Source organism: Drosophila miranda, chromosome 4, assembly GCF_003369915.1.
Source record: "Drosophila miranda strain MSH22 chromosome 4, D.miranda_PacBio2.1, whole genome shotgun sequence".
NCBI classification, from domain to species: domain Eukaryota; kingdom Metazoa; phylum Arthropoda; class Insecta; order Diptera; family Drosophilidae; genus Drosophila; species Drosophila miranda.
The window spans coordinates 22,900,895-22,922,936 of NC_046677.1; the positions used below are offsets into that span (position 1 = coordinate 22,900,895).

General features: G+C 49.0%; 8 protein-coding genes across 11 annotated transcripts; 4 read left to right on the top strand and 4 right to left on the bottom strand.

Moving 5' to 3' along the window:
- Positions 1-1,084: 1,084 nt before the first annotated feature.
- On the top strand, positions 1,085-2,894 carry LOC108162679 (protein FAM92A). 2 transcript variants are annotated; one of them, XM_017297523.2, is made up of 6 exons: positions 1,085-1,297; positions 1,361-1,520; positions 1,579-1,719; positions 1,773-2,258; positions 2,327-2,560; positions 2,768-2,894. In XM_017297523.2, exons 1-6 carry the CDS (start codon positions 1,158-1,160, stop codon positions 2,873-2,875), a joined length of 1,269 nt encoding a protein of 422 aa, XP_017153012.1. In that variant the 5' UTR covers positions 1,085-1,157; the 3' UTR covers positions 2,876-2,894. The 2 variants fall into 2 exon arrangements, with proteins under 2 accessions (XP_017153012.1, XP_017153013.1); XM_017297524.2 differs by having other exon boundaries at positions 1,158-1,297; positions 2,327-2,861.
- Positions 2,895-2,900: 6 nt separating this feature from the next.
- Positions 2,901-3,740, bottom strand: LOC108162682 (heat shock factor-binding protein 1). Its single transcript, XM_017297528.2, has 2 exons — positions 3,495-3,740; positions 2,901-3,409 (listed from the first exon to the last, which is right to left on the bottom strand). The coding sequence occupies exons 1-2, from the start codon at positions 3,597-3,599 to the stop codon at positions 3,248-3,250; spliced, it is 267 nt and encodes an 88-aa protein (XP_017153017.1). The 5' UTR covers positions 3,600-3,740; the 3' UTR covers positions 2,901-3,247.
- A 612-nt stretch (positions 3,741-4,352) lies between these two features.
- Positions 4,353-5,546, top strand: LOC108162680 (KRR1 small subunit processome component homolog). The gene has a single exon (XM_017297525.2). It carries the CDS (start codon positions 4,442-4,444, stop codon positions 5,468-5,470), a length of 1,029 nt encoding a protein of 342 aa, XP_017153014.1. The 5' UTR covers positions 4,353-4,441; the 3' UTR covers positions 5,471-5,546.
- A 111-nt stretch (positions 5,547-5,657) lies between these two features.
- Positions 5,658-11,397, top strand: LOC108162677 (epidermal growth factor receptor kinase substrate 8-like protein 1). Of its 2 annotated transcripts, none has more exons than XM_017297519.2 (6): positions 5,658-6,017; positions 8,417-8,801; positions 8,879-9,022; positions 9,090-10,688; positions 10,752-10,940; positions 11,006-11,397. In XM_017297519.2, exons 2-6 carry the CDS (start codon positions 8,460-8,462, stop codon positions 11,096-11,098), a joined length of 2,367 nt encoding a protein of 788 aa, XP_017153008.1. In that variant the 5' UTR covers positions 5,658-6,017; positions 8,417-8,459; the 3' UTR covers positions 11,099-11,397. The 2 variants fall into 2 exon arrangements, with proteins under 2 accessions (XP_017153008.1, XP_017153009.1); XM_017297520.2 differs by lacking the exon at positions 5,658-6,017 and adding an exon at positions 6,252-6,276.
- Positions 11,398-11,466: 69 nt separating this feature from the next.
- LOC108162681 lies at positions 11,467-15,218 on the bottom strand. Of its 2 annotated transcripts, XM_017297527.2 has the most exons (4): positions 15,039-15,218; positions 12,705-12,918; positions 12,034-12,627; positions 11,467-11,961 (listed from the first exon to the last, which is right to left on the bottom strand). In XM_017297527.2, exons 2-4 carry the CDS (start codon positions 12,791-12,793, stop codon positions 11,694-11,696), a joined length of 951 nt encoding a protein of 316 aa, XP_017153016.1. In that variant the 5' UTR covers positions 12,794-12,918; positions 15,039-15,218; the 3' UTR covers positions 11,467-11,693. The 2 variants fall into 2 exon arrangements, with proteins under 2 accessions (XP_017153016.1, XP_017153015.1); XM_017297526.2 differs by having other exon boundaries at positions 12,705-15,218.
- A 1,515-nt stretch (positions 15,219-16,733) lies between these two features.
- On the bottom strand, positions 16,734-17,482 carry LOC108163625. The gene is made up of 3 exons (XM_017299024.2): positions 17,339-17,482; positions 17,146-17,269; positions 16,734-17,083 (listed from the first exon to the last, which is right to left on the bottom strand). The coding sequence occupies exons 1-3, from the start codon at positions 17,410-17,412 to the stop codon at positions 16,823-16,825; spliced, it is 459 nt and encodes a 152-aa protein (XP_017154513.1). The 5' UTR covers positions 17,413-17,482; the 3' UTR covers positions 16,734-16,822.
- A 309-nt stretch (positions 17,483-17,791) lies between these two features.
- LOC108163624 (probable serine hydrolase) lies at positions 17,792-19,342 on the bottom strand. Its single transcript, XM_017299023.2, has 3 exons — positions 19,246-19,342; positions 18,990-19,067; positions 17,792-18,834 (listed from the first exon to the last, which is right to left on the bottom strand). The coding sequence occupies exons 1-3, from the start codon at positions 19,319-19,321 to the stop codon at positions 17,996-17,998; spliced, it is 993 nt and encodes a 330-aa protein (XP_017154512.1). The 5' UTR covers positions 19,322-19,342; the 3' UTR covers positions 17,792-17,995.
- A 116-nt stretch (positions 19,343-19,458) lies between these two features.
- Positions 19,459-20,874, top strand: LOC108163623 (WW domain-binding protein 4). Its single transcript, XM_033393708.1, has 5 exons — positions 19,459-19,535; positions 19,567-19,581; positions 19,641-19,713; positions 19,778-20,508; positions 20,562-20,874. Coding segments are annotated over exons 2-5 (1,026 nt in total). The 5' UTR covers positions 19,459-19,535; positions 19,567-19,579; the 3' UTR covers positions 20,782-20,874.
- The last annotated feature ends 1,168 nt before the right edge of the window (positions 20,875-22,042 follow it).

Here is a 22,042-nt window from a genome sequence, read left to right on the forward strand (position 1 = left end):
GTGGTCTCCCACCTCCACCTCCACCTTGCCCCGATCTCTTTTTATAGATCTTTTCCAGATTGGGATCTTGTTCGGTACAGCTGTTGCTCCTCCTCCTCTACCTTCTAGAACTTGTAATTCTTGTCGCAGACCGCGAACCGGATTCTCTTTTAACTGCACTTTCGGTTGATGTTTTTTGTTTCGTATCAACTGGTTCGATGCATCTTGCCTTTAAGTGAGAAAAAGCATTTAAAATTAATTACCATTTTTGTACAAATTGTTAAAACGACATTTTTGTGGTTTGTGATTTCTGGCTGGACAAAAAAATCCCCAAAACAAGATTTTTGGTCTGCCAACATTGACAAATTGTTGTCAAGGCCTTTGAATGACAAGAAATTGAGTAAGTTGTGTTTTTGGTAACTATTGGACAAAATCTCTGGTTTTTCACGTGGAACCTCTTCACTCAATTTGTCATGGTTTAAATTCTATTTTATTTAAATATAGCAACATGTCAGGGCCTGACGCTGTCCGCCGACCAACCGCCCACAATTTATGATAAGTACGGTATGATGCTCTAGACCTTGAAACTGATGTGCGGGAAATGAGAGCAGAGTACGAGAGATAAGCAAGATTTTACTCTCCAAATACAATAAAATATTTATAGATTTAAAAATTTCTTGCAAAACTATATGATTTTATTTGATTACAGCTGTAGGCTAGCGATATCTTTTCTTTGCTTAAAATATAAATATGGCTATCGTCGGTAATAAGCTACATTTTGGTGGTTTTTTTCCCCATTGCTTTATAATTTTATCACAATATTTCCCCATAGCTCCATAATTCTCCATTCTCCCATTAATTAATCAATTTTCTATAAGATTGGTATAGTTTTATTGCATTGTTTTTTACAAAACATTCAAACAAAAACGGTTTCCAAATTTAAAAATTGGATAACAACACACACACGAAATCGCAAAGGAGACACCTGCCGACGAAACGGTGAACTGTGAGATTTGACGCCCCCTGCTGACCAAATTGTGTAAACTATAGATGGTCACACTAACAATTGTCCAGCCCTGCGTTGCTTGACGACGGTTTTGTTTTGATTTTTCTGTCAAAAAAAATAAATAACAAAAAAGCAATTAATAAAGAAGATTTAATCTCAAAACGATATCAGGATGTTTCGCCGTGGCAAATTGTCGTTTCTAAACACCAAAGACGACCGCATTAAGATTATAAATGAGCGTATAACGCTGACCGAACGCCACTTAATGGAAATGTGTTCGGCATTCGCTTTGGTAACAAGGAAAATGGCCAAGTCAGCGGAATAAGTAAAACAAGAATTGAATGGGCATGTTTACAAGATCTCTTTTAATGCCAGATACCGAGACTCGTTCGATGAGCTGGCAAAGGGTGTCAAGGGCTATGCAGATGAAGAGGAAATCAACGAAAGCCTCTCGACTGGTCTAAAGAGCTTCACAAATGCAGTCACAATAATGGGCGACTACATGGACATTAATGTACATCGTCTGGAGCATAAAGTAATCCATGCTGAGAAGCATATTTCCAACCCTAAACATTTCTCCATCCTACACGCAGATTGTCAATGAGATGACTTCATTTGAGCAGCTCTGCAAGTCCACGCGCGACAATCTCCGACTGGCGGTCATTGCCCGGGACAAAGAGGTGTTGCGCCAACGCCAGATGCTGGAGATCAAGTCAAAGTTTGCGGCCAATAATGTAAGTAGATTTACCCTTTGTAAACAGCCCCATCATTGCATTGATCCCAACAGAGTGCTGCCGACTCAGAGCTCTTCAAGGCCAAGATGGAAGTAGCGCGTACGAACAAAGAGATTGACGAGATAATCGGCAACTTTGAGCAGCGAAAGCTACGCGAACTCAAGCAGATACTCAGCGACTTCATCCTCATCTCCATGAAGCAGCACACCAAGGCCCTGGAAGTGCTCAGCGCCAGCTACTATGACATTAGCAGCATTGATGAGCATGACGACTTTCTCGAATTCCAGAAGCTAATGAAAACCAAAGAGGAGCCTGCCCAGCGCAAGGGGGCACTGAAGAAGGGTCTGCGCTCGCAGTCAATGGACAGCCTGGATCACGAGCAGTTGGTCAGTCCACTAAAGCGGCATCAGAAGCTGTCCAGAAGCAGTAAGAATTTGGCTGGTGCGGGCATACCCCATGGCAAGAAGCTGGAGCTGGAGCAGGAAGAGGCGGAGACTGATGGGCACGAAGACCAGGAGGCCGACGACGACAATGAGGAGGTGGTGCAGTCTTTATTGTGATTTTTTTGTTAATTTTTAAACGAAAATACTCTCACCCAATGCTCTAGGGGACTGAACAAAGTGGGGATGACGACGATGAAGATGAAGAGTCCGGCACGGCCTCGGATGATGAGCGTGAGCCAGCCGAAGCCACCACGCCCACTCTACGAGATAATGTGTTCGGTGTGAAGCCAAGAACCACCAGCAAAGAGGCAGCAAATCCTTCAGCTAATATGGCGGCTCCACTGAAACCCATCCGCACGAGTGTTAAACATCCCTTCAAGGCGGTGGCTTCGACGCATGTAAGACTGCAGAAGCAATTCAAAGTGCCAGAGCACTAGCACCTACCCTATCACTAGATCTAGAACAAGTCATTTGCATACGCTAGTCATGGCCACATGGCCCATTATCTCTGCATTATTTACTCCAAATAAACAAATAGAATAAATATATGCACCGAACTAATCAAGTGAAAACGCCTCTCCCACCTCCCCCTATCTTTCAAGCAGGTGAAGAGACGGCGACCAGGACGCGGCTCGACCGGAAGAAGCGCCGCCGGTCGCCTGGTAACCGTTGTTAAATCGAAGTCCTCCTCCACCACACAGCCCCCCGTTTGAGAAGCCCGATCGATCGGGAGGGGGATTACAATTCGTGAATTTTAATAATGTATAATTTAAAATAGAAACTAAATGGCAATAGCTCTGAAAATGCCCGTTGCTCGCAAAGTCTACAATTACTTTACTTAAATTATGATCTTCCTGGCGGAGCGAACTTAAAACTATGCAATAAATTTGAATGAGCAAATCTTTGAGAGCAATTGTGTGTGTGGATGGGATGGGTGCAGTGGGGGATTAAATGAATGTGAGAGTCTGGAATTGTAAATTTGATTTGAGTGCTTGGTTTGTGGCGACAATGGTGTTCGATGTATTTGATTAGGGCGTGGCTGGTGAAGGGGCGGGTGGCCGTGGCCACGCCTAGCTTTGGTCGTCTCATTTCTCCGGTATCTGGCCCTCGATCCCAGCCTGGTTCATCAGGTCCGCGATGCTCTTCTCCAGATCATCGATGCGGTTGCCCATGTCATCGATACGTGTGATTATCTGATCAGACATGGTCTGGAACTTGTCCTGCACGTTCTGCAACAGATTTTGTACCTGATAAAAGGGGGAGCGAGCATTTACTGGGTGCTGTTCTGCCATTCTATTGTCAATGCTACGTGATTGGGCTACGATTACTCACGTATATGGTCAGCTCCTGCATATTCTTGGGGTCCATCGCAGCATTGCTGTTGAGCGAGTAGTTCTGGTCCAGGTCGCTGTCCATTTCGTTGCGCAGTTCGGTCATCTTGGCACTCTGCTGGCTGTTGTCTTGTGTGTTGTATAAAAGTAGAAAAACCTTATCGCGGGGTGCTGCTGCTGCTGGTGGCGGTGGCGCCTGCTTAACTTGCAAAATTATTTTTTTCTTTATCAATGACAAAAACGAACTTAACCCACTTAAGCCCCCATCATTTAAGCAAAATAACAACTTGAGTTAAACCGCGGATTGTTATAATAATACTGATAATAATTATTATTCTTAAAGGTCAATCCTATCCATTATATTTGCTTAAAATAAGACCATCACCTTAACTGCGCTAAAATTCTTCAAGATTCATAATTTTCGTGGAGTGTATTTTAGTACCGGTCGCCAATGGGTTAATGTAGTTGTACACGAATTCTAAATCAGGGTGACCGTTTACCGTATTTTTAATACTTTTCGGTATTTTTTTAGTGCAAAATTGAACCAACGGAATATTTACGGTATATCGGTATATAGTGGTATATTTTCATTTTTCATTTCATTTTCAACGGTATATAGAAATCCAATAAAAGCAAGTATTTGGAATACGCCAATCAGGTTGAAAATTGATTCATTAATCGGATATAATTATGTGGGCAGGGCGCTATTTAGTTAGTTGTATTGCACGGAATATCAAAAACGAGGAATATGTATAATAGAGCTCGTCAGTATATTTATGGTATATTTTTAAAATTAAGCGGCATATTTTGGTATATTTCTGAGGGTCGGACGGTATATTTTACCGATAAATCCGCGGTTACACTGTTCTACATTCTAAGCGGGTCACACCAAAACCTAGAGCAAAACAAGCGTGCTTTGAGTATAATAAACAGACTAAATAGCGAATAATGAGTGACAGCGAGGAAGAGACAAAGCAGAATACGGACCCAGTGGACAATGCCTGGTCGTTAAAGATTCCCGCCTTTAGGCAAGAGGACAATCCACATGGCATGGTGGAGGAGAGCTCCTTTGCCACGCTCTTTCCCAAGTATCGCGAGAAGTACCTGCGGGAAGTGTGGCCGCTGGTGGAGCAATGTGTGGCAGAGCACCAGCTGAAGGCGGAGCTGGACCTGGTTGAGGGCAGCATGGTGGTGAAGACGACCCGAAAGACCTGGGACCCGTACATCATCATCAAATCGCGCGACATGATCAAGCTGATGGCTCGCAGCGTGCCCTTCGAGCAGGCGAAACGTGTTCTGCAGGACGACATTGGCTGTGACATAATCAAGATCGGCAATCTGGTCCACAAGAAGGAAAAGTTTGTGAAGCGGCGACAGCGACTGATCGGACCCAATGGCGCCACACTCAAATCGATCGAGCTGCTTACCGACTGCTACGTCCTGGTCCAGGGCAACACTGTGTCGGCACTGGGGCCGTACAAGGGCCTGCAACAGGTGCGTGACATTGTGCTGGAAACCATGAACAACGTGCACCCCATCTACAACATCAAGGCGCTGATGATTAAGCGCGAGCTGATGAAGGATCCCAAACTGGCGAACGAGGACTGGTCTCGTTTCCTGCCCAAGTTCAAGAACAAGAACATAAGCAAACGCAAGCAGCCGAAGGCCAAGAAGCCCAAGAAGGAGTACACACCCTTCCCGCCGGCCCAGCCGGAGAGCAAAATCGACAAGCAGCTGGCCTCTGGTGAATACTTCCTCAACCAAGAGCAGAAACAGGCCAAGAGGAACCAGGAGCGCAGTGCCAAGCAGGCCGATGCGGCCAAGAAGCAGGACGAGCGTCGTAACAAGGACTTTGTGCCACCCACAGAAGAGGCTCCCAATCGCAAGCGCCAAGCCGAGGACAGCTCCAGCAGCAAGGTGGATGTCAAGGCTCTCAAAGCGAAGCTGGTCAAGGCAAACAAGAAGTCCAAGAGCTGATGTGTGTGAGAGCCTTCTGTTAGTTTTAGTTATTGCTAGAAAATCCTTAAATAAAAAAGAGAACCCTGTAAATCTAGTTCAACGTTGTAAGAGATCTCTCAGCGAACTCAGTCGCTCTATTCTCACCTGAGAGCGCGTCTCTCTCTCTCTCTCAACCACTCTCTCTCAGTCCCAGCAAACAAGCACTTCGAGGCTTAGCTCATGCCTCGGCTAACTGGCTGTGCTGTGCTGGCCAAGTTACTTTTTTTTCCGTCAGAAACACGAAACACGTCGGCCACAACGGACAACGCTCGCGTGCGTTTCAGAAGTCCACAAACAACAACGACGTTGTGGGGTTATTGTTATTTGTACATTTGCTTTGAAGAGGAAGAGGAAATCGGAGACGAGGCGCGGCGCGGGAGACGGCGACAGTTTGTAGTGGAAGCGGCGGTTGTGGAAGAATTAAAAAGAACGAAAGAAAGCCGACTCGAAAATAAAAATCGAAGAACGTCGAGAAAGCACAGCACTTACCACAAGCCAGAGCAGGACGGAACGAGGAGGAAGACAGGTAAAAAAGAAGAAGTAGAGTGCGATGGATACGCAAGCCCAGTTACAGTTAGTTTTTTTATGTTTGAATTCAAATAATAATAAAAGGCAGTGAAAAATGCCTGAGTGTGCCCTCGCCCTGTCCGTGTCCCTTCTCCCATCTGTGATCATCGCTTGAAAAAACCAAACCAGTTCAAAAATACTAGGGGAACGTGACAACGAAATTCGAATTCGTGCTAATTAGGAAAAGAATGCGCAAAGTGAGAGGATGAAGAGGAGAGGTGATATCTAAATACTAAAGAGAGATATGAATGTGTATGCATATGTGTGTGACTGTGTGTTAAGGGAATACCTACTGTATATCAGTGGGGTAAATGCGGTCAATTAGAATAAATATACCTATACGGGTGTGCATACATGTATGTAGGTGCTTATGTGTGCAAGATTCGATGAATTAGTGAATGAATTGTGAACAAAAAGCACTGAAAATCAATACGAAACCTGCCGCCGCTCCCAGTTTGTATATCCACACACACACACAATGAGAGGCCAGGCCATATACCTGTGTGGAACCGAGTGTGTGTGGAAAAGACTCGTAAAAATATCAACAGAGCTGGAGAAAAACAGGTGGAAAAGAAAGCTTAAAAAATGCGGTCGGTCAAAAAGTAAAGTTGCAGCAGACGCTGCGACGGCGACGGTGATGGGAGGTGGAAAATGACGGAGACAAATATCAGCAGCAGAGTTACCTTTTCAAGTCGTACGTCGTACATACACGTATACATACATACACAAGAGAGACTCACAGTTACACAGGTACATTCTGTTTGCCCGCCTGCCACGCATGCGCCCGACAGAGATGGCACTAGTGCTTGTTGAGCGCTGCGCTGCCTGTTGCTCCGGGCTCCGGGGTGTCGGTGTCGATGTCGATGTCTCCCCATTTGTAACCGAGCCGTGAGTCTCACTTGGCTCTCAAGCATGTTTTTTCACACAGCGCCATTTACCTTCGCCCAAGCCCCCACTCGCGGCCGGCCCCCACCAACATTTGAGATAAAGCCAACAACTAGAGCCATGCCATGGACAGGCGCTTATCTAAATTTGTCCTGTCCTCTATATACTGCTGCCGCCTGAATTATTTTAAAAGTAACTTCCCATCCCAGAGGCCAAATGATAAACAAGCCAAAAGCGAGCGACTGCTCCCCCGCTATTAGTGTAATTGTTTTTGTTTCTGTTTCTGTATCTCCAACTGTTTGTGCGGGGGCTTATCACGCCTTAATTAATTATCTCCACCTGAATGCCGGCCGACCATTACTAAGTATTTGCTTAAGACGTATGGCCCCGCATCGCGATCAAAGTTGATTTATGCAAGTGCGATCCGCGGCGAGCACTTTCGCTGTTATGTGCGATAAGTTTTATCGCCTAGTTTCGTCATTCCATTCCCTCTGCCTCCCTCCTCTTAGGCTGCTGTAAGCCAACATCCATTTGTCAAATACCTCGCGAATGATGCAATATGCCAAGTGCTGTGATATCTCTGTGGAAACACTGAGCAAATATAACAGCCCAGTGTCAGCAAAGTTGATCCCGTCGCATATCATTTCATGCCTTAAGTAAACACAACATAAACACATACATATTGCATGTACATAACAAGAGTACAGGGGTGTATAGTAGAGCGCCCATGCAGGACAAGAGGGGAGGGGGGTCTGGAAGAATGTTTTAGCTTGTTTAGGACTATTACTGTGATTCCGCTTCCGCAAATGTATTCTTTATTCCCTACTCAAAATTTTCCATTCACCTGCAGCAGAACACCAAATTGTATGTTCCACCTTGGCCCGCCCATTCCGTCCCTGTTAGATTGGTATGCGACGCTGGCGTCGCGGCCTTAGTCGGCGCCAGAGCCCAGCCTAAGCCGTCAGCGGAAAAGTAGTTGTTTCTGCTGTCACTTGAGTCGCGCTGAGGGAGCGGCTGAGAGTGCTTGTGAGCGAGACCAAGAGCGACAGCGAGAGAGAGAATTTGCAATCCGTGTTTGTGTGTGTGTTTTTGCAGGTGTGTTCATTTGCAATGCTGTCGAGAGTGGAGTGGGATGGAGAGCGGCTAGAGGGGATAGACAATCAGTTGGCTACGATGAGGGGGGTGGGAGTAAAAGAGAGGGCGCGCGATTTTTGAATTCCAAAGCTGAGGCTGTGGCTGGAGGCCGCGGCGCTGAGGCTGCGAGCAAAATGTTAAAGTTTGAGAATAATTGTGGCCGATTGTGGTCGCCTGGCCATGTGTGGAGCGTGTGCGGGGAGTGTGTGGAAGTGTGGAATGCGGTCTGAGTCAGCGTTTATTGGCTGCGCAATAGCCAGAAGAGGGTCGTGCCAGGGGGGCACTCTTCTCAGTCTGATCTTGCTAACCGAACCAAACCGAACGTGTGTTTCCTTTCAGACGGTCCTGAACGCGCTTTTTGGCTAGGAATCACCACAACAGAATGGTCAACCATCATTCAAATGGCGGCGGCAGTGCCGGAAACAGCAGCGGCAGCCTGCGAGGCGGCGGCGGAGGGGCCCACGGTGGTGGCGACTACTCCGGCGATGATCGGAGTGGCGGCGGCGAGGAGCGCGAGAGATTGGACGGTGATCTGCACGATAAACCCACCTACCTGCTGGAGCACCTGGCCACCTTTACTGTGAACAAGGAGTCGGGCATTGTGTACCCAGCGGATGGTATGCGCCGTCTGCTCCAGCTGGAGAAGACCACGGGCATCTGGTCGCAGAAGATGCAGCTCTGCCTCGACTACCAGTGGGTGCTCATCATGGACTACGAAACGGGGGTAGGTTCATTTCACCAACTATTTGAAGGTGACATTATTATTCCACATTATTAACTCATTCAATCCATCCCTTCCAGAACATCATTGAGCGTTTCCCGGCCTCACTTGTCCAGGAGCCCACGGCCTTCACCTCCAACGATGCCATGGAGCTGTACAACAACATTCTCGTTTTCATTGTATCCGGCGGCGGCGGCTCCCGCTCCGAGATGCACATATTCCAGGTGAGATTTGCCTCGCTTCAGCAGTCTCTTGAGTTCCCAACTAATCCTCTCTGATCTTCGATTGCAGTCACAAAGCGTATCCGCCGTGCATTTGGTGGAGGATCTGAAGCAGCTGCGCAGCGGCAAGATGATCACACAGCAGCGCGGGGCCACTCCCACGCAGTCGGCAGGAGCCTCCGGTATGGCCATGATGATGAGCAAGACCTCCTCTTCGTCTTCGCACAGCCGGGCCGAGCTCCACCAGCAAAGGGAGCAGCGCGGTGACCGGGAGAGAGACAGGGAACGCGAGAGGGATAGAGAGAGGGAGCGAGACCGGGAGCGGGAGAGTCACCATCACATGCACCAAAGGAGCAGCGTGGAGCAGTATGGAATGCGAGGCGGCGGAGCCGTGACCGAAGTGGACCTGGGCCACAACGGGGAGACGGATTCGGAGCACGGTGGAGTCAACGAGCGGGACGAGACGAGCTCCACCTCCAGCGAGAAGTACGAGCGGGACGTGGCCGTGCTCAATCATTGCTTCGACGATATTGAAAAGTTTATAGCGCGGCTGCAGCACGCCGCCGCCGCCTCAAGGGAGCTGGAGAGGCGCAGGAGGAACCGGAAGTCAAAGAAGCGAGACCCAGGAGAGGGCCTGCTCACACTGAGGACACGGCCACCACACGAGAAGGAGTTCGTGGATATATTCGCCAAATTCAAGCTGTCGTTCAACCTGCTGGCCAAGCTGAAGGCACACATCCATGACCCGAACGCCCCGGAGCTGGTGCACTTCCTCTTCACCCCACTGGCCCTCATCGTGGAGGCCTCAAGCGACACCTACTACGAGTCACAACTGCCGGCGCGCGTCGTCAACCCGCTGCTGACGCGGGAGGCCATCAATCTGCTCATCAACTGCGTTACCAGCAAGGAGACGGAGCTGTGGCGGTCTCTGGGCGATGCCTGGGTCATTCCACGCGACCAGTGGAAGGACGACGTCGGCTCCTACCACCCCGTCTTCCTCGACGGCTGGTCCCCCGACTACCTTATCAACGACGAGCTGGAGCCCACATCCCCGCCAGCTCATGTGAGCAAGCGACGTCTGGAGGTTCAGGCCGGACCTGGCCACGGCTCCGGATTGAACGGACGGGGCCCGCCAGGCGGAGGCGTCTACGATGACTACGACACTGGGAATGGCATGGCCATGGCCATGGGCATGGGCATGGGCATCGAGAAGTACACCATCCACCATGGCAACGATCGGGAGAGGGAACGCGATCGGGATAGGGATCGTGCAGGTGCCATCAGTGCCTCAGACTTCAATACCCGCAGCGAGCTGTCCTTCGACTCGATCGAGCGGGGTGGAGCAGCGGGCCATGGCCCAGGGCCTGGGGCAGGACCCACACTAAGCGCCATCACCGCGGGCCTCCAGAACCTCCACACGCGAGACTCCCGTGACGGAAACGGAGGAAGAGGAGGAGGAGGAGGCGGTGGCGGATATGGGCCAGGTGCTGGAGCCGCCTCAGAGTTGTCGGTGGCAGGTGGACGCGCGACCAATGTCAGCGACGACCAGATGCTCGAGTCCTGGCTGGAGGATCTGCAGACGGGAGGCTCGAAGATTGTGCTGGTCACCTATCCGCGTACCGCCAACAACGACAAGGAGCTCAGTGTAATGCGAGGCGAATACCTGGAGGTAAGAAGATCTTAGACCGAAAATCCGTTGCTAGAGTAACCCTAATCTCAATCTTTTCTGCAGATCCTCGATGACACCCGGAAGTGGTGGAAGGCGCGCAATATGCGCGGCCATGTGGCCCATGTCCCTCACACGATCGTCACGCCGTTCAACTATGGTGACGGCGACGGGGCCCAGTACTATGGACAGCCGCCGCAGCAGCAGCAGCAGACCCTGACGCAGGGGGGTCCTGCCAGCAAGTCTCGACCAGGGGTAAGCCATCGATTGTAGCTCTCTCGATCGCTAACATACTCATTCGAATCGATTTCTGTGCACAGGACAACCCTGGAATGGAACAGCGATCCCCCGATCCCACGGATATGATGCGCAGCAAGCATCTGGGGAAGAAGGGCGAGTTCCGTTACTTCTAGAATCGATTAATCGAAATACACACCCACGCATATATACACAGACACAGGCACGGATATATATATTCGATAGTGAGAGCATAATAGAGCGACAGACACGTCCGTCTAGACTAAAACGTCCACTTCCCCCGCAAATTAAAAAATATTAAACCATAAGACTAATCTAAGTTCAGGCCCAGATCCCCCCCAGATTGGAGATGCGGCAGGATATATACATAGCTAAAGCTAAAGCTGAAGAGCTGATGGAAAGGCGCAGGCAATAAATTGTTTTAATAAAACCATATCCAAAGGATCCCCTAGAAGATTGTTCGAGTTAAGCGCTAAGGGAGAGCGGACTTATTCTATGAATCCCCAATGATCGCACAGATAGATCGAGTAAGGATTTGCTTTATTTATTAAGTAGTGATCGGCTTAGTTCCGAATTTTCAACGACTAAATAGATCGATTGCATAGATCCGATTAGTCCTAAGAGTGGACCTACGCTATCGATTGTTGACTTTGCTTTATTTGAATGCTCACAAGAAGAAGGTTAACTGGTGCTCTACAGGAATATCAAAGCCAACGATTGAACAAAGATCCGATCCAAGCCGATCTCCCATTAGATGATGGATAGCTTCTCTACGCGGGCCAGTAGCGGGGAATCGGAGTGGTACTCCAGGCTCCTGACGGCAAAGTCGCCCACGTCATTGGTGAAGCACTTGAGGGTGGATATCGAGAAGGGGCGCACCGGGAAGTTGTAGTACGTAAAGTACTGTCCATTGACGGCGATCAGGAATGCGCGATCCCCGAGCCCAAAGGCGATCTTGAAGAGCTTGCCCCGCACGAATGGGAACTCGCCCTCGGTCTCCTCGTCGTCGCTGGCAAAGCTGGAAAAGAGGTAGAATGGAGAGTATAATTATCCGAGGTAATCCCTGATAGGGATAGGCATAGAGACCCACCTGTTGTCCTCGCGCTGGTAGCTCCGGGAGACGGTCGTTCTGTCAAAGTTCACCTGAAAGCGGAGCACAGTGCGTCCGGTGTCGTTGCATTGGAAACAGATGGAGAATTCCGTGGTGGGTGGACCCTTGGCGATGCACTCCATGGCCACGACGGTGCCCGTCTCGTAGCGGCGGGGCACGTCGCTCTGGAAGGCGATGCGGTCGGGGCACATGAGGGTGCGCGGGAAGACCAGGGGAAACAGCATGCGGTGGTGGAACTGGGTGATCTTCTCGAAGTCGCCATAGGCTCGCACATAGTTGATTTGCTTGGGGAACTTGACGAACTCGAAGGATCCGTACAGCTGATCGTTCACGTAGATCTCGAAGCAGCGCTGGAGCACAGCCACGCGGAAGGTGAAACTCTGGCCGGGTATCAGGGGGTTCTTGGGACCATCGCTTTTCCAGTTCTTGGAGATCTCCTCCTGCTGCCATCCCTCGCCGGGCTGGAACATGCTCCGGATGATCTGGCCCTCCCGGAAGTTGGCCTCGATCTTCAGGAAGACCGTCTCGCTCTCGTTCTGCGCGTTTACATTGTCCGTAAGGTCCAGGGAGATTCTGTTTTACGGGATCAATCGGTGATTAAAGTAAAGATATGTAGATCTGAGATCTTGGGGACATAATCTGTTGCCTACTTATTGGGATGTGGCTTGACGCGTCCACTGACGACGAGCACATGCCCGAAGGGCACCTCCGTGAGCACCTTTGCCTTCCACACGTTCATCACGCCTCAGCGACTCCACTGCAACTGATTCGGATTCGGAAACTCTGAGAGCCACAGCTAGAGCCCGAGCAGGACACGTCTTATGCGATGTTATGCTAATAGATTCGCCATTCGCCGCTTCATTCCTTCATTTATTTATTGTGATTATGTAAAGGGCAGGAGGACAGGCAACGAAACAACGGCATGAAATGAAGAATTACCTGCAGCCACATGCAAACTTGACATGGACGTGGACGTGGATGTGGACGTGGACGTGGTAAGGTTACCACCCCCGCCCACACCCACACCAACACCAACACCGACACACAGGCCATGTAACCCGTTCAATCGAATCCCATTCAACCCCTGGATCCAATCCGACCCCTGACATGACGAGACGAGAACCTTGCGCGCTTATTTATTTGATTCAATCCTTGCCTTTGTAACCCATAACTGTCATCCTCAAGTTCTTTTCACGGTTGTTGTCACGCCCCCGACCGCCCATTTGTTGCTAGTTACACTCTCCACCCCCCAATCCCAACGCTAGTCATACCCTCGGATTCGTAAATGTCGAGGGTGGTATGGTATTCGCGCCATCTATGCTATAAGATCTATTCACAAATTCCGCTGATCTCACATTTGTAATGAAGGGTAGCAAAGAATCATACAATCCCATAAAAATGAATATCATATTTCTATTCATCAAACCTCTGGTTAGGATTATTATTTGATTCCATTTCCAGGAAATCTGTCCAGCGGATATCGGAATATAAGGAAAAGTTTACTTCTTCCATTGTTTCCATTGTTGTTGCGTGTCTTGGGCTTGGGTGAAATAAAACAAGGCAAAAACAATTGATTCCCTGTCTAAAGTTTTTGCATTTGCAGTAAAGTGCGACTCCGGCCTGGGATGGGCATTGGACTGAGGCAAGAGCAGTCGTTGGAGCTGGAGCTGGCACTGGAGCTGGAGCACTCATCCATCCTTTCCAGTCAGAGTCATTTCTTTTGACATTCCTTGGCATATTCGCTGATGTTCTGACTCTGTTTCTGTCTACATCTACGCCTTCACTTTAGTCAAAGTTCGCGCCAATGACATCTCCACGGAGCTCCGCTCATCCCTCGCCCTGACTACGTGGCCCTCGGCCCTCTCCGTTTCTGTCGCTGTCTCTGTCTCTGTCTCTGGCTTTGTCCGTGTCGCTTGCACCTGATCGAATTGGGCCCCAAGTCTTTGGCTTTGGCAGTTTCTCTGCTCAGCTCTGCTTTTGCTTCTGCTTCTGTTGCTGATTGCGTTTCACCTTGGCACACTCCGCACCGCCCACGCTCCACCCACGCTCCCCCCACGAGAGAAGGTGCCTGGCTACGCCTGCTACCGCTGGCAAATTGCTAATTGGTTAGTTATGGCTCCTCTGAGAGGAGAGCAGCTCCCAGGGTGACCTTGCTAACCCCTGACACACCCGACACACGACCCGAAACAGAGCTAATGAAGTAATCGTGTCGATTTCAACTTTAATTTCCGGTTGTCACTCCAACTGATAACTCGAGCAAGGTTTGTGTACGTTGCACAATTATCAGTTTTCAGTTTTTAGTTTTCTTCCCCTTTCGGCTACAACCCACCCCCCTCGCCACGTTGCCTGCTACCTGGGCAGCCCTCTAAGAGAGACGGAGAGAGGCGGCGTCTTCTCCAGAGGTCTTATCTCAGTTTTAGTTCTAGTTCGAGCTCCCATTCCCCAGTCGCCCATATCGAATCGGTTCAAGTCGAGCGACGACACGTCTACAGAAATCAGATTTTACAGTCGTGGGACCCCCAAATCGTACAAGCAATATAACGATAATGGGTTTATGGTTTCCCGCCGTCTGCCATCCGTGCCACCATGGCAGCACGCCTACAATTCGCACTTCCAAAACAGAAGTCGAACAGAACCGAAGCCGAAGCCGACACCGACGCCAAACGGTAGCCGAAGATCCGAGCGATCGTTTAATCGGGAGTCGGGAATTGGGGAATTGGGGAATCGGGTAACCGGCATACCACCACCGACATATCGGAATGGGGAATGGGGAAAAGGGGGGCTCCAATCGACTTCTGTTCTGCAGGTGCCGTTGGGCCTAGCGCGAAATCAGAGAGGCAAGTGGTGTGGGGCGCAGAGCGTGCAATATCAGTATCAGTGTCATTATCAACTTCGATCCACTCGATGAAAGGCCAACAATTGTGCAATTTCTGATTGATTAAGGCATAGGAGGGTTACGGTACGGTAACCATACCGATCCTCACCTGTCCGCTCCTCTGGAGCTCGCACTCACTGACGACTAATGATGACGTTGACAAGTTGGATACGATCTCCAATCGACGATTAGCACGCGTCCCTGTAATTTGTAATCGTGTTCGTCCCGCATTGGACACACTCTGGAAAAGCCTCTGAGATTCCAAGACTCTCAAACCCACGTGGCGTTTACTTGAGGCATGAAAATAACTTAAGCCAAACGAACAAACTTTTTGCATTGCGATCACAGTTTGCATTCCCCTGGCCCAAGTAATTCGCTGCCTTATTCGGGTGGGTGTGCTCTCAGACACAGGCACAGGCCTTGGATGCAGTGCATCTCTGGGTTACACGTTGGCACCAGCCACTGAGCGAAAACTGAACGCGCACTGATCGTGATCGATCGCCTGGATGGATGGATGGCTGGATCTTTTTTTTGGAGGAGTAGATCAGGGAGCACTATGCACTTGTCGCGTATCGAAACGTAACTGAATTGTTGGATTTGACGGTGAAGTTTAAAACGTCAGCTCTGCTGGGCCCACGAAGTTGTCGTCGATCGCCCGAACCGCCGATTGCCGATATCTCTCACCTCCGAAGGCGGAGGAAGAGGAAGAGGAAAGAGGAGGAGCTCTGCTCCGAGAGGGTGTATGGTATATGGCATGTGCCTGTGTGTGAGGGAGAAGCCCAGACAGTAACAGAAACAGAAACCGAATGGCAAAGAAATAAATATGAAATATTGAACGCATAAATGTGGAGCAAAAGTGGGTAATATTTTCGTAGATACGGGCACGCTCTGGGGTACATATGTACGTACTGTGTGTGAATGCGTGCTGTCTTTGTATTGGCCATTAAAAAACAGTTCGACATGACTCTTGTGCTCTTTTCCTCTTTTCCGCTGCTGTCAACGTAGCCGCAAAAAGAAAATTAAATGGCCCACAATTTGTCTCAATAGATTCCATTCCCATTCTCATTTCCTCTTATCAGCAGCGGCAGGTAGTGGTAATGGTATCTATAGCTGAGGGTTCTCTGCTCCCTTTATTTTACCTGGGGACCAGGTCAGGCGAATCCATCCACATGCATGTGTGGCGGCTGTGTGTGACACCTGACAACGTCAACGATTGTTTGTTTGCTCAACGTCGTGCGATCTGTTACCCCTGCCACGTTTGCCATTGTCAGAGAGGGAGAGCGAGAGAGACCCAGTGCTCCAGACCCCTACACAGCCTTATCAACGGACAGCGAACATGTCGAGAAAAGTCATAATTTTCTTTGATGTTTGCACGAGCCGGAGTGTCATTAATTGATTTATTACCAAAGTTGATTGTCATGTTCCTGTCTCTGCTCCGTTCTGGTGTCGGGTGTGGGTATTCGATTTCTCCACTTCGATTTGGGGACTGTCCAACTAATTATATGGCCAACTAATTAGGTAATGTGTTTGCTTGGCACTTGGCACTCTTCAATGTGACCCCCCAGAGGAACACTTAGACTAGATTGGGGGTGGCATGAAAATGTCAATGCGAATGCGATCCCATTCCCTTACAGTGTGCAGTGCAGTGTAAATTCCATTTCGATTCTTGTTTAAAGTAAGCATACACATACACCGCATTTTTTCACTCCAATTCCCGGTTCCCGGTCATGTGTGTCTACATTTGGAGCAGCGTGTTTATTCAGCTTGGAAACTGAGGCCACCACCACCACACACACAAGACAGTACAGTAAACACTTTATTGTACGAGTGTATATATTGTATATATATCAGTCATCTACGGCTACAGTTCCATCTATAGAGTAAACCAGACTCTCAATGGCGGCGATTGTCGTCGGCATTTTGTGACGTCGGCTTCTTTAGGCTCCCTTTGCCGGTGGCTTCTATAACATTCTGCATGACCAGGTCGTAAAGGTTTTGCTCCTCCTTTATTTCGTTGGCCTCGTCATTATCCTTCACCGCCGCCTGCAGGGACTCCAGCTCTTTTCTGTAGTTGTCTAGGGCCTCGTGCAGTAGTTTCTCCACCGGCGAGTAGGTGATGCGTGACCTTAGACGAGCCTTGGCCAGTTCCAGCGACTTTGGAGGGAGATAAGAGATTTTTTTAGTAGCTCTATGGGAAATCACCACTCCCATCTCACCTTGAGGGTGTTTGTGTTCCTTAACAGAGCCTCTTCGTATGACAGGACTTTAGGTGGCGGCGGATGGATCGAAATCTTGGCCAGCTTCTCGGTCTCGCGTTCCAGCTTCAGCTCCTCAGCCTGACTGCAGGATAATAATAGAAATACAAGTGTTCTTTCACTGATACATATGTACATATGTATTCCAGCTTACACTTTCTCCAGTTTCTGATCAATTTCCGACTCCAATGCCATGTATTTGTCATTAATTTCCTTTATAAGGTCCATCGTATCGTATCGTTTATTAAATAAAAAGAAAGTGTAAACAAATGAGTTGCCAAGCAACGGTAACTTTTCCCCGTCCGTGCTGCCAGATGGATCTGCCAGCAACAGAGCTGCCAGATGCAGGTGTGTTTCATTCCCAAATTGTATCCGATATTTCACTTGCATTCGAAAACCATCGACTGACTATCGCGTAGAAACGTGCGGTTTAGGAACATCCGATTGGTTTATTTTGGTGAACTAAAATTCCAGGTGCGATTTAAAATAAAAGTATTCAATATATTAAGATATAAATAAAATTCCAATTATATATAAATATAATCCTAAAACCTCAGCGAATAGGTTTATATATTTTTCCCGCTCATAAGAAATTTTATTTGTGCTATTTTTGTGATTTGCAATAGCCGAATCAGGGCTGTATATTTCTTTAATGTTAGTTTTGGATTTATTAAGTGTCGGTATTCTACGTTTCAATCCACACAATACCTTTGATCTGTTGCGCATCACAATCAAGTGGAATCATACAAGCTATACCTATATCTACAATAAGCCTCCTACTTAATTAAGCACCGTTCCCCCGTTGCATGTCCTACAGGTCGCGCAGGAAATGATTGATGTGCGGTGCCACCCGCTCCGGCGTGACCAGGTGCAGGTGATGGGTGCCAGGTACTTCCACGTATACCACATGGGCAGCGTGCTCCTTGAGCGTGGCTATCACATCCGCATAGACCTGGGGAGTCTCGAACTTCATGCCGGGCGTCCCGCGGATGTTAAGCACCTTGCAGCGGATCTGACGAGCATAGGCCAACGTCTGTTCCGCGGTAAACATGCCCAGCAGGCTCACCTTGAGCCGCAGGTCCCGCGCAAAGAGATAGCCATCCTTGGTGGGGTTGTGTCGCATGCCCCGCTGCATCAGGATCTCCACCGAAGCCTCGTCGACGGAGCCATCGTAGGCGTCCAGCACCAGTTTGATCATCTCGTCGTACGAGTAGCAGGGCTGCTTGCTCTCGGGCAACGTCTCATAGTCGAGGAATTTGTCAAGCGCCTTGCCCGTGCCCTCTGCAATCCGCTTAATGCCACGCACCGTCGGCCCGGCAATGTCAATGTTGATCAGCTTGGCCACCTCATCCGGGAAGCTGGCGGCGTACATGAAAGTCAGCGCTCCGCCCAGGGAGTGACCGAGAAGGGTGACGTTCTTCCAGTTATACTTGCGCACGATGCGACGGATCAGGCAGATGCCGTCCCAGAAAATGAAGTACTGCATGCCCTGTGGATAGTGTGAGGACTTGCCGTGGCCGGGCAGATCGATGGCCAGGACTGCGCAGTCAGCCGTCAGCAGAGGGCACAGCCTGTCGAAGCTCCCACAATTGTCCTGCCATCCGTGCAAAGCGATTATGGGCTGCTTATTGCGCGATCCCCACCACTTGCCTGAGGAGATGAAAGGAGATAGGAAACGGAAACGTATGATGCGAACGCTGCGTCATGATGAAATCACGTCAATTGCTGATGCTATGGGCCGATATGGCTATGGCAGACCAGCGATAAGCCGAGCCAGACAGGCTTACTCATTCACACGCACTTACCTGCCAGAGTGCCCCACGGTACATCGATCGAGAACTCCTCCCAGCTGTCGGCTCCCAGCTGTTCCTCAACGACGCCATCTGAAAGGCGAGCAGACATTGCACGTAGCAATATTTAACAATTGCAAAACAAACAGCAGCACAGAGAAGGGGGGAGAGCTGTCGTAACGGTCTGGCGAAATCGTTTTGTCTGTCGCGGCAGGTGAGAGCGCTAGACTTTGGACCGCAGGTCAGACTTAAAAGGTACCACCACACTCACTTGTCTTTGACGCCGCCGACAGCCCCAGAGCTGACGATGTCAGTGACGTTGTTGTTGCCAGTCGTGCTTGTGCCATGGTCAAGATTCAGATGGTGTTGACTCCCGTGTAGTTGTTGTGCAGGCACTGGTTGACGCAGGTCCGACTAGCTGCAAAGAGCAAAGAGCGACTAACTAAAAATGGTAAATATTTTAGCCGTGGCGCCGTCGAGTAAAAGTCAATATCGATAGTTGATATCGATTGTTGGTATCGATTGACTGTTTTGCTTTTGTGTTGTTTCGTTAAAAACAAACTCGAATTAAATACATTTTAGAAGGTTGCGGCTGTTAAATCACCATGTAAGTAAAATATATAATACTCATAATCTGTCCAAAGATTCACCCAAGCCTACCCGCAGGACGGAATTCTGGAAATCAAACGAGCGCAAGTACTGCGACTTCTGCAAGTGCTGGCTGAGCGACAACAAAGCCGTAAGTACACGATGATGGCCTCTCCTCGCCCCCATGGATCCCCTACTAATCAAAACTCTTCCAGAGCATCGCCTTCCACGAGGATGGCAAGCGACACAAGCTGAATGTGGCAAAGCGGATCACGGACATTAGCCGCAGCAGCGAAAAGTCTGAGCGGGAACGACTGAAGATGGACGCCGACATCCGTAAGATGGAGGATGCGGCCATGCGGTCGTATGCCCAAGATATACACGGCCGTGCCGACATGACCGCCCGTTCCATCAACACTGTGATGAGCGCAGTGGCCGCTTCCGGCAGCAGTGGATCCCGCGGCGGAACAAACGCCCCGGGCAGAGGGAGGCAGGTAGATCCCATGCGATTAGAGGGCTACTCCGACGAGGAAGAGGACAATCGGCGCGTGGCTCCCGGCAAAGTGGCCGCCGACGCTGCTGTGCCCGATGCCTCCCTGTGGGTGGAGGGAAAGTCGGATGAGGGCCACACCTACTACTGGAACGTAAAGACAAATGAGTCCGTGTGGAAGCCTCCCAAAGAGGGATACCTATCGTACGAGGAGTACGAGCGCATCAATCAACTGGCCATTAACCAGCAGGAGCTATCCCAGGAGCAGGAATCGCTCCGGTTTCGAGCCAATGCGGATGAAGAAGTGGCCCGCGTTAACCGAGAGAAGCTGAAGGCCTTCAGAAAACCAGAGACCGCCAAGGAGAAGAAGCAGAAGGAGGAAAAGAGACTGGAGTTCAAGACTGAAGAGGAGGCGGCAACCAAGGAGATTGGCCAGTGGCAGACAGTGGAAGTCAAGTACGTCCTTTCGGTTTCTTATCCTATAGTTTCTTGATTTTGTCATTTTACAGAGCCCCCGAAGAGCCTATCGACTGGGAGTTGCCCCAGTCCGATTACTATGTACCCCCTCCCGTGGTGTCCACGTCCAGGGAGCCCGAGCCTCCGGTCAAGCGCTTCAAGGAAAAGACCATTTCCGGCCTGGACGGAGAGGCCGCCGCCAGTGTACCTTCAACATTCAAAAAACGCAAATTCGCTAACAAGGGCAATGCGCGGAAGCGTTTAGATGACTAGGACAGTAGACAATATGTAGTTGATAAGGTTGATTATAAAAATTGTTCAAAAATCATCTGTTAAATGCATTTTTCAGTGTTTGCCAAAATGTAAGTTTTGTAATATTATTGTGGCCAATCTAAATTTGATCAGAATCCGTTTGAGGAATACCCATATTATACTTAAAATAGGGATGTTATCGATAGCTCCATTTTGTGCGTGGGGTAATAGGACAACGAGGTGGCGCTGTCTCTCTCCACCTAGCTCTCTCAAGCCAAAATACCTAATAAATAAGCAATTAAAAATAAATAAAAAGACAATTCCATATTCTAGGGTACCCCCCATATTCTTTTCTAAAAATATTAAAGCTCAGCTTAAATAATTCGTCGGTATGTTTACGGTATATTTGGAAAATGAGACGGTACATTTTAGTATATTTCTCACGTCTCACGCTCTCTCTTGCAACGAAAAAATGAGTCGTAATTCAGCATGGGCTATAAAAATGGGTATGGACAACAGGCAAAAACAGCCAAGGAAAATTGCAAGGTTCCGTACGAACTCACCTCGCTTGTGAAGACAAGGTATATTTTGTATCCAAGGTATATTAAGCGAATGTGGTGGATTTTACCCCGCATGCGATGCACTTTCTGGGCCGTTTTGCCCACTGTCCATACCCTCTTTTTCCGCCCATTGAAGCATGTTTACACTGGACGAGATTTCTCAACGTTCAAATTTAAAAAAATTTTGAGCACGTCACGTCGGGCGTCATGCGTTCGAGTTGTTATTGTTGTTAATTTCACGTTCAAAACGAATTTCTAGCCAACAGTAAGATTTAGACGCGACTGCTGTCCGATTTTTTGTTCAAGCGTACGGTGGGGCGCACGGCGTTTTGTTGTCGAAAGAGAATCTGTGGTTTCGTGCTTAATTCTGTTAATAACAAAAAGGCCAACCGCAAAGAAGCAGAATCGTGTGAGTGAATGCAATTGCAGCGACGAATGCAGCGACAAACGACAAATGAAAAAGTGTAAATAAAAGCAATTAATTTAAAGGGAACACCCGACCCCTATTCCTGGAAAGTGTATTGAAAACAACGTAAACAACGATAATATTCGACAAAAGTTGTTTGCTGTTCAACAAATATACGTACAAATAAGCAATTCCGTAACTGTTTCCGTAAAGTTCGCCCCGTAACCCGAAACCCCCCTTAAGCTTTGGCGGCGTCGTTGTTTGTTGTGCGATTCCCGTGTCCGCTGCGGGGCATGTGCATGTGAGAGGGGAAAGG

What these genes read in the sequence shown, in the direction of transcription:
- LOC108162677 (XM_017297519.2), top strand. Translation starts at nt 8,460, where the DNA reads ATGGTCAACCATCATTCAAATGGCGGCGGCAGTGCCGGAAACAGCAGC. An exon ending in CCGAGATGCACATATTCCAG is followed by an intron (nt 9,023 to 9,089) that starts GTGAGATTTGCC and finishes CTTCGATTGCAG; the next exon opens with TCACAAAGCGTATCCGCCGT. An exon ending in CCAGCAAGTCTCGACCAGGG is followed by an intron (nt 10,941 to 11,005) that starts GTAAGCCATCGA and finishes TTCTGTGCACAG; the next exon opens with GACAACCCTGGAATGGAACA.
- LOC108163624 (XM_017299023.2), bottom strand. Translation starts at nt 19,321, where the DNA reads ATGGCACAAGCACGACTGGCAACAACAACGTCACTGACATCGTCAGCT. An exon ending in GTCGGCGGCGTCAAAGACAA is followed by an intron (nt 19,068 to 19,245) that starts GTGAGTGTGGTG and finishes CTCGCCTTTCAG; the next exon opens with ATGGCGTCGTTGAGGAACAG. An exon ending in ACCGTGGGGCACTCTGGCAG is followed by an intron (nt 18,835 to 18,989) that starts GTAAGTGCGTGT and finishes TCATCTCCTCAG; the next exon opens with GCAAGTGGTGGGGATCGCGC.
- LOC108162679 (XM_017297523.2), top strand. Translation starts at nt 1,158, where the DNA reads ATGTTTCGCCGTGGCAAATTGTCGTTTCTAAACACCAAAGACGACCGC. An exon ending in CAAAGTTTGCGGCCAATAAT is followed by an intron (nt 1,720 to 1,772) that starts GTAAGTAGATTT and finishes TGATCCCAACAG; the next exon opens with AGTGCTGCCGACTCAGAGCT. An exon ending in AGGCGGTGGCTTCGACGCAT is followed by an intron (nt 2,561 to 2,767) that starts GTAAGACTGCAG and finishes TCTTTCAAGCAG; the next exon opens with GTGAAGAGACGGCGACCAGG.
- LOC108163623 (XM_033393708.1), top strand. An exon ending in GGCTGAGCGACAACAAAGCC is followed by an intron (nt 19,714 to 19,777) that starts GTAAGTACACGA and finishes AAACTCTTCCAG; the next exon opens with AGCATCGCCTTCCACGAGGA. An exon ending in TGGCAGACAGTGGAAGTCAA is followed by an intron (nt 20,509 to 20,561) that starts GTACGTCCTTTC and finishes GTCATTTTACAG; the next exon opens with AGCCCCCGAAGAGCCTATCG.
- LOC108162682 (XM_017297528.2), bottom strand. Translation starts at nt 3,599, where the DNA reads ATGACCGAACTGCGCAACGAAATGGACAGCGACCTGGACCAGAACTAC. An exon ending in TGCAGGAGCTGACCATATAC is followed by an intron (nt 3,410 to 3,494) that starts GTGAGTAATCGT and finishes CCCTTTTATCAG; the next exon opens with GTACAAAATCTGTTGCAGAA.
- LOC108162681 (XM_017297527.2), bottom strand. Translation starts at nt 12,793, where the DNA reads ATGAACGTGTGGAAGGCAAAGGTGCTCACGGAGGTGCCCTTCGGGCAT. An exon ending in GTCAAGCCACATCCCAATAA is followed by an intron (nt 12,628 to 12,704) that starts GTAGGCAACAGA and finishes CCCGTAAAACAG; the next exon opens with AATCTCCCTGGACCTTACGG. An exon ending in TACCAGCGCGAGGACAACAG is followed by an intron (nt 11,962 to 12,033) that starts GTGGGTCTCTAT and finishes CCTCTTTTCCAG; the next exon opens with CTTTGCCAGCGACGACGAGG.
- LOC108163625 (XM_017299024.2), bottom strand. Translation starts at nt 17,412, where the DNA reads ATGGACCTTATAAAGGAAATTAATGACAAATACATGGCATTGGAGTCG. An exon ending in GATCAGAAACTGGAGAAAGT is followed by an intron (nt 17,270 to 17,338) that starts GTAAGCTGGAAT and finishes ATTATCCTGCAG; the next exon opens with TCAGGCTGAGGAGCTGAAGC. An exon ending in GGAACACAAACACCCTCAAG is followed by an intron (nt 17,084 to 17,145) that starts GTGAGATGGGAG and finishes CTCCCTCCAAAG; the next exon opens with TCGCTGGAACTGGCCAAGGC.
- LOC108162680 (XM_017297525.2), top strand. Translation starts at nt 4,442, where the DNA reads ATGAGTGACAGCGAGGAAGAGACAAAGCAGAATACGGACCCAGTGGAC.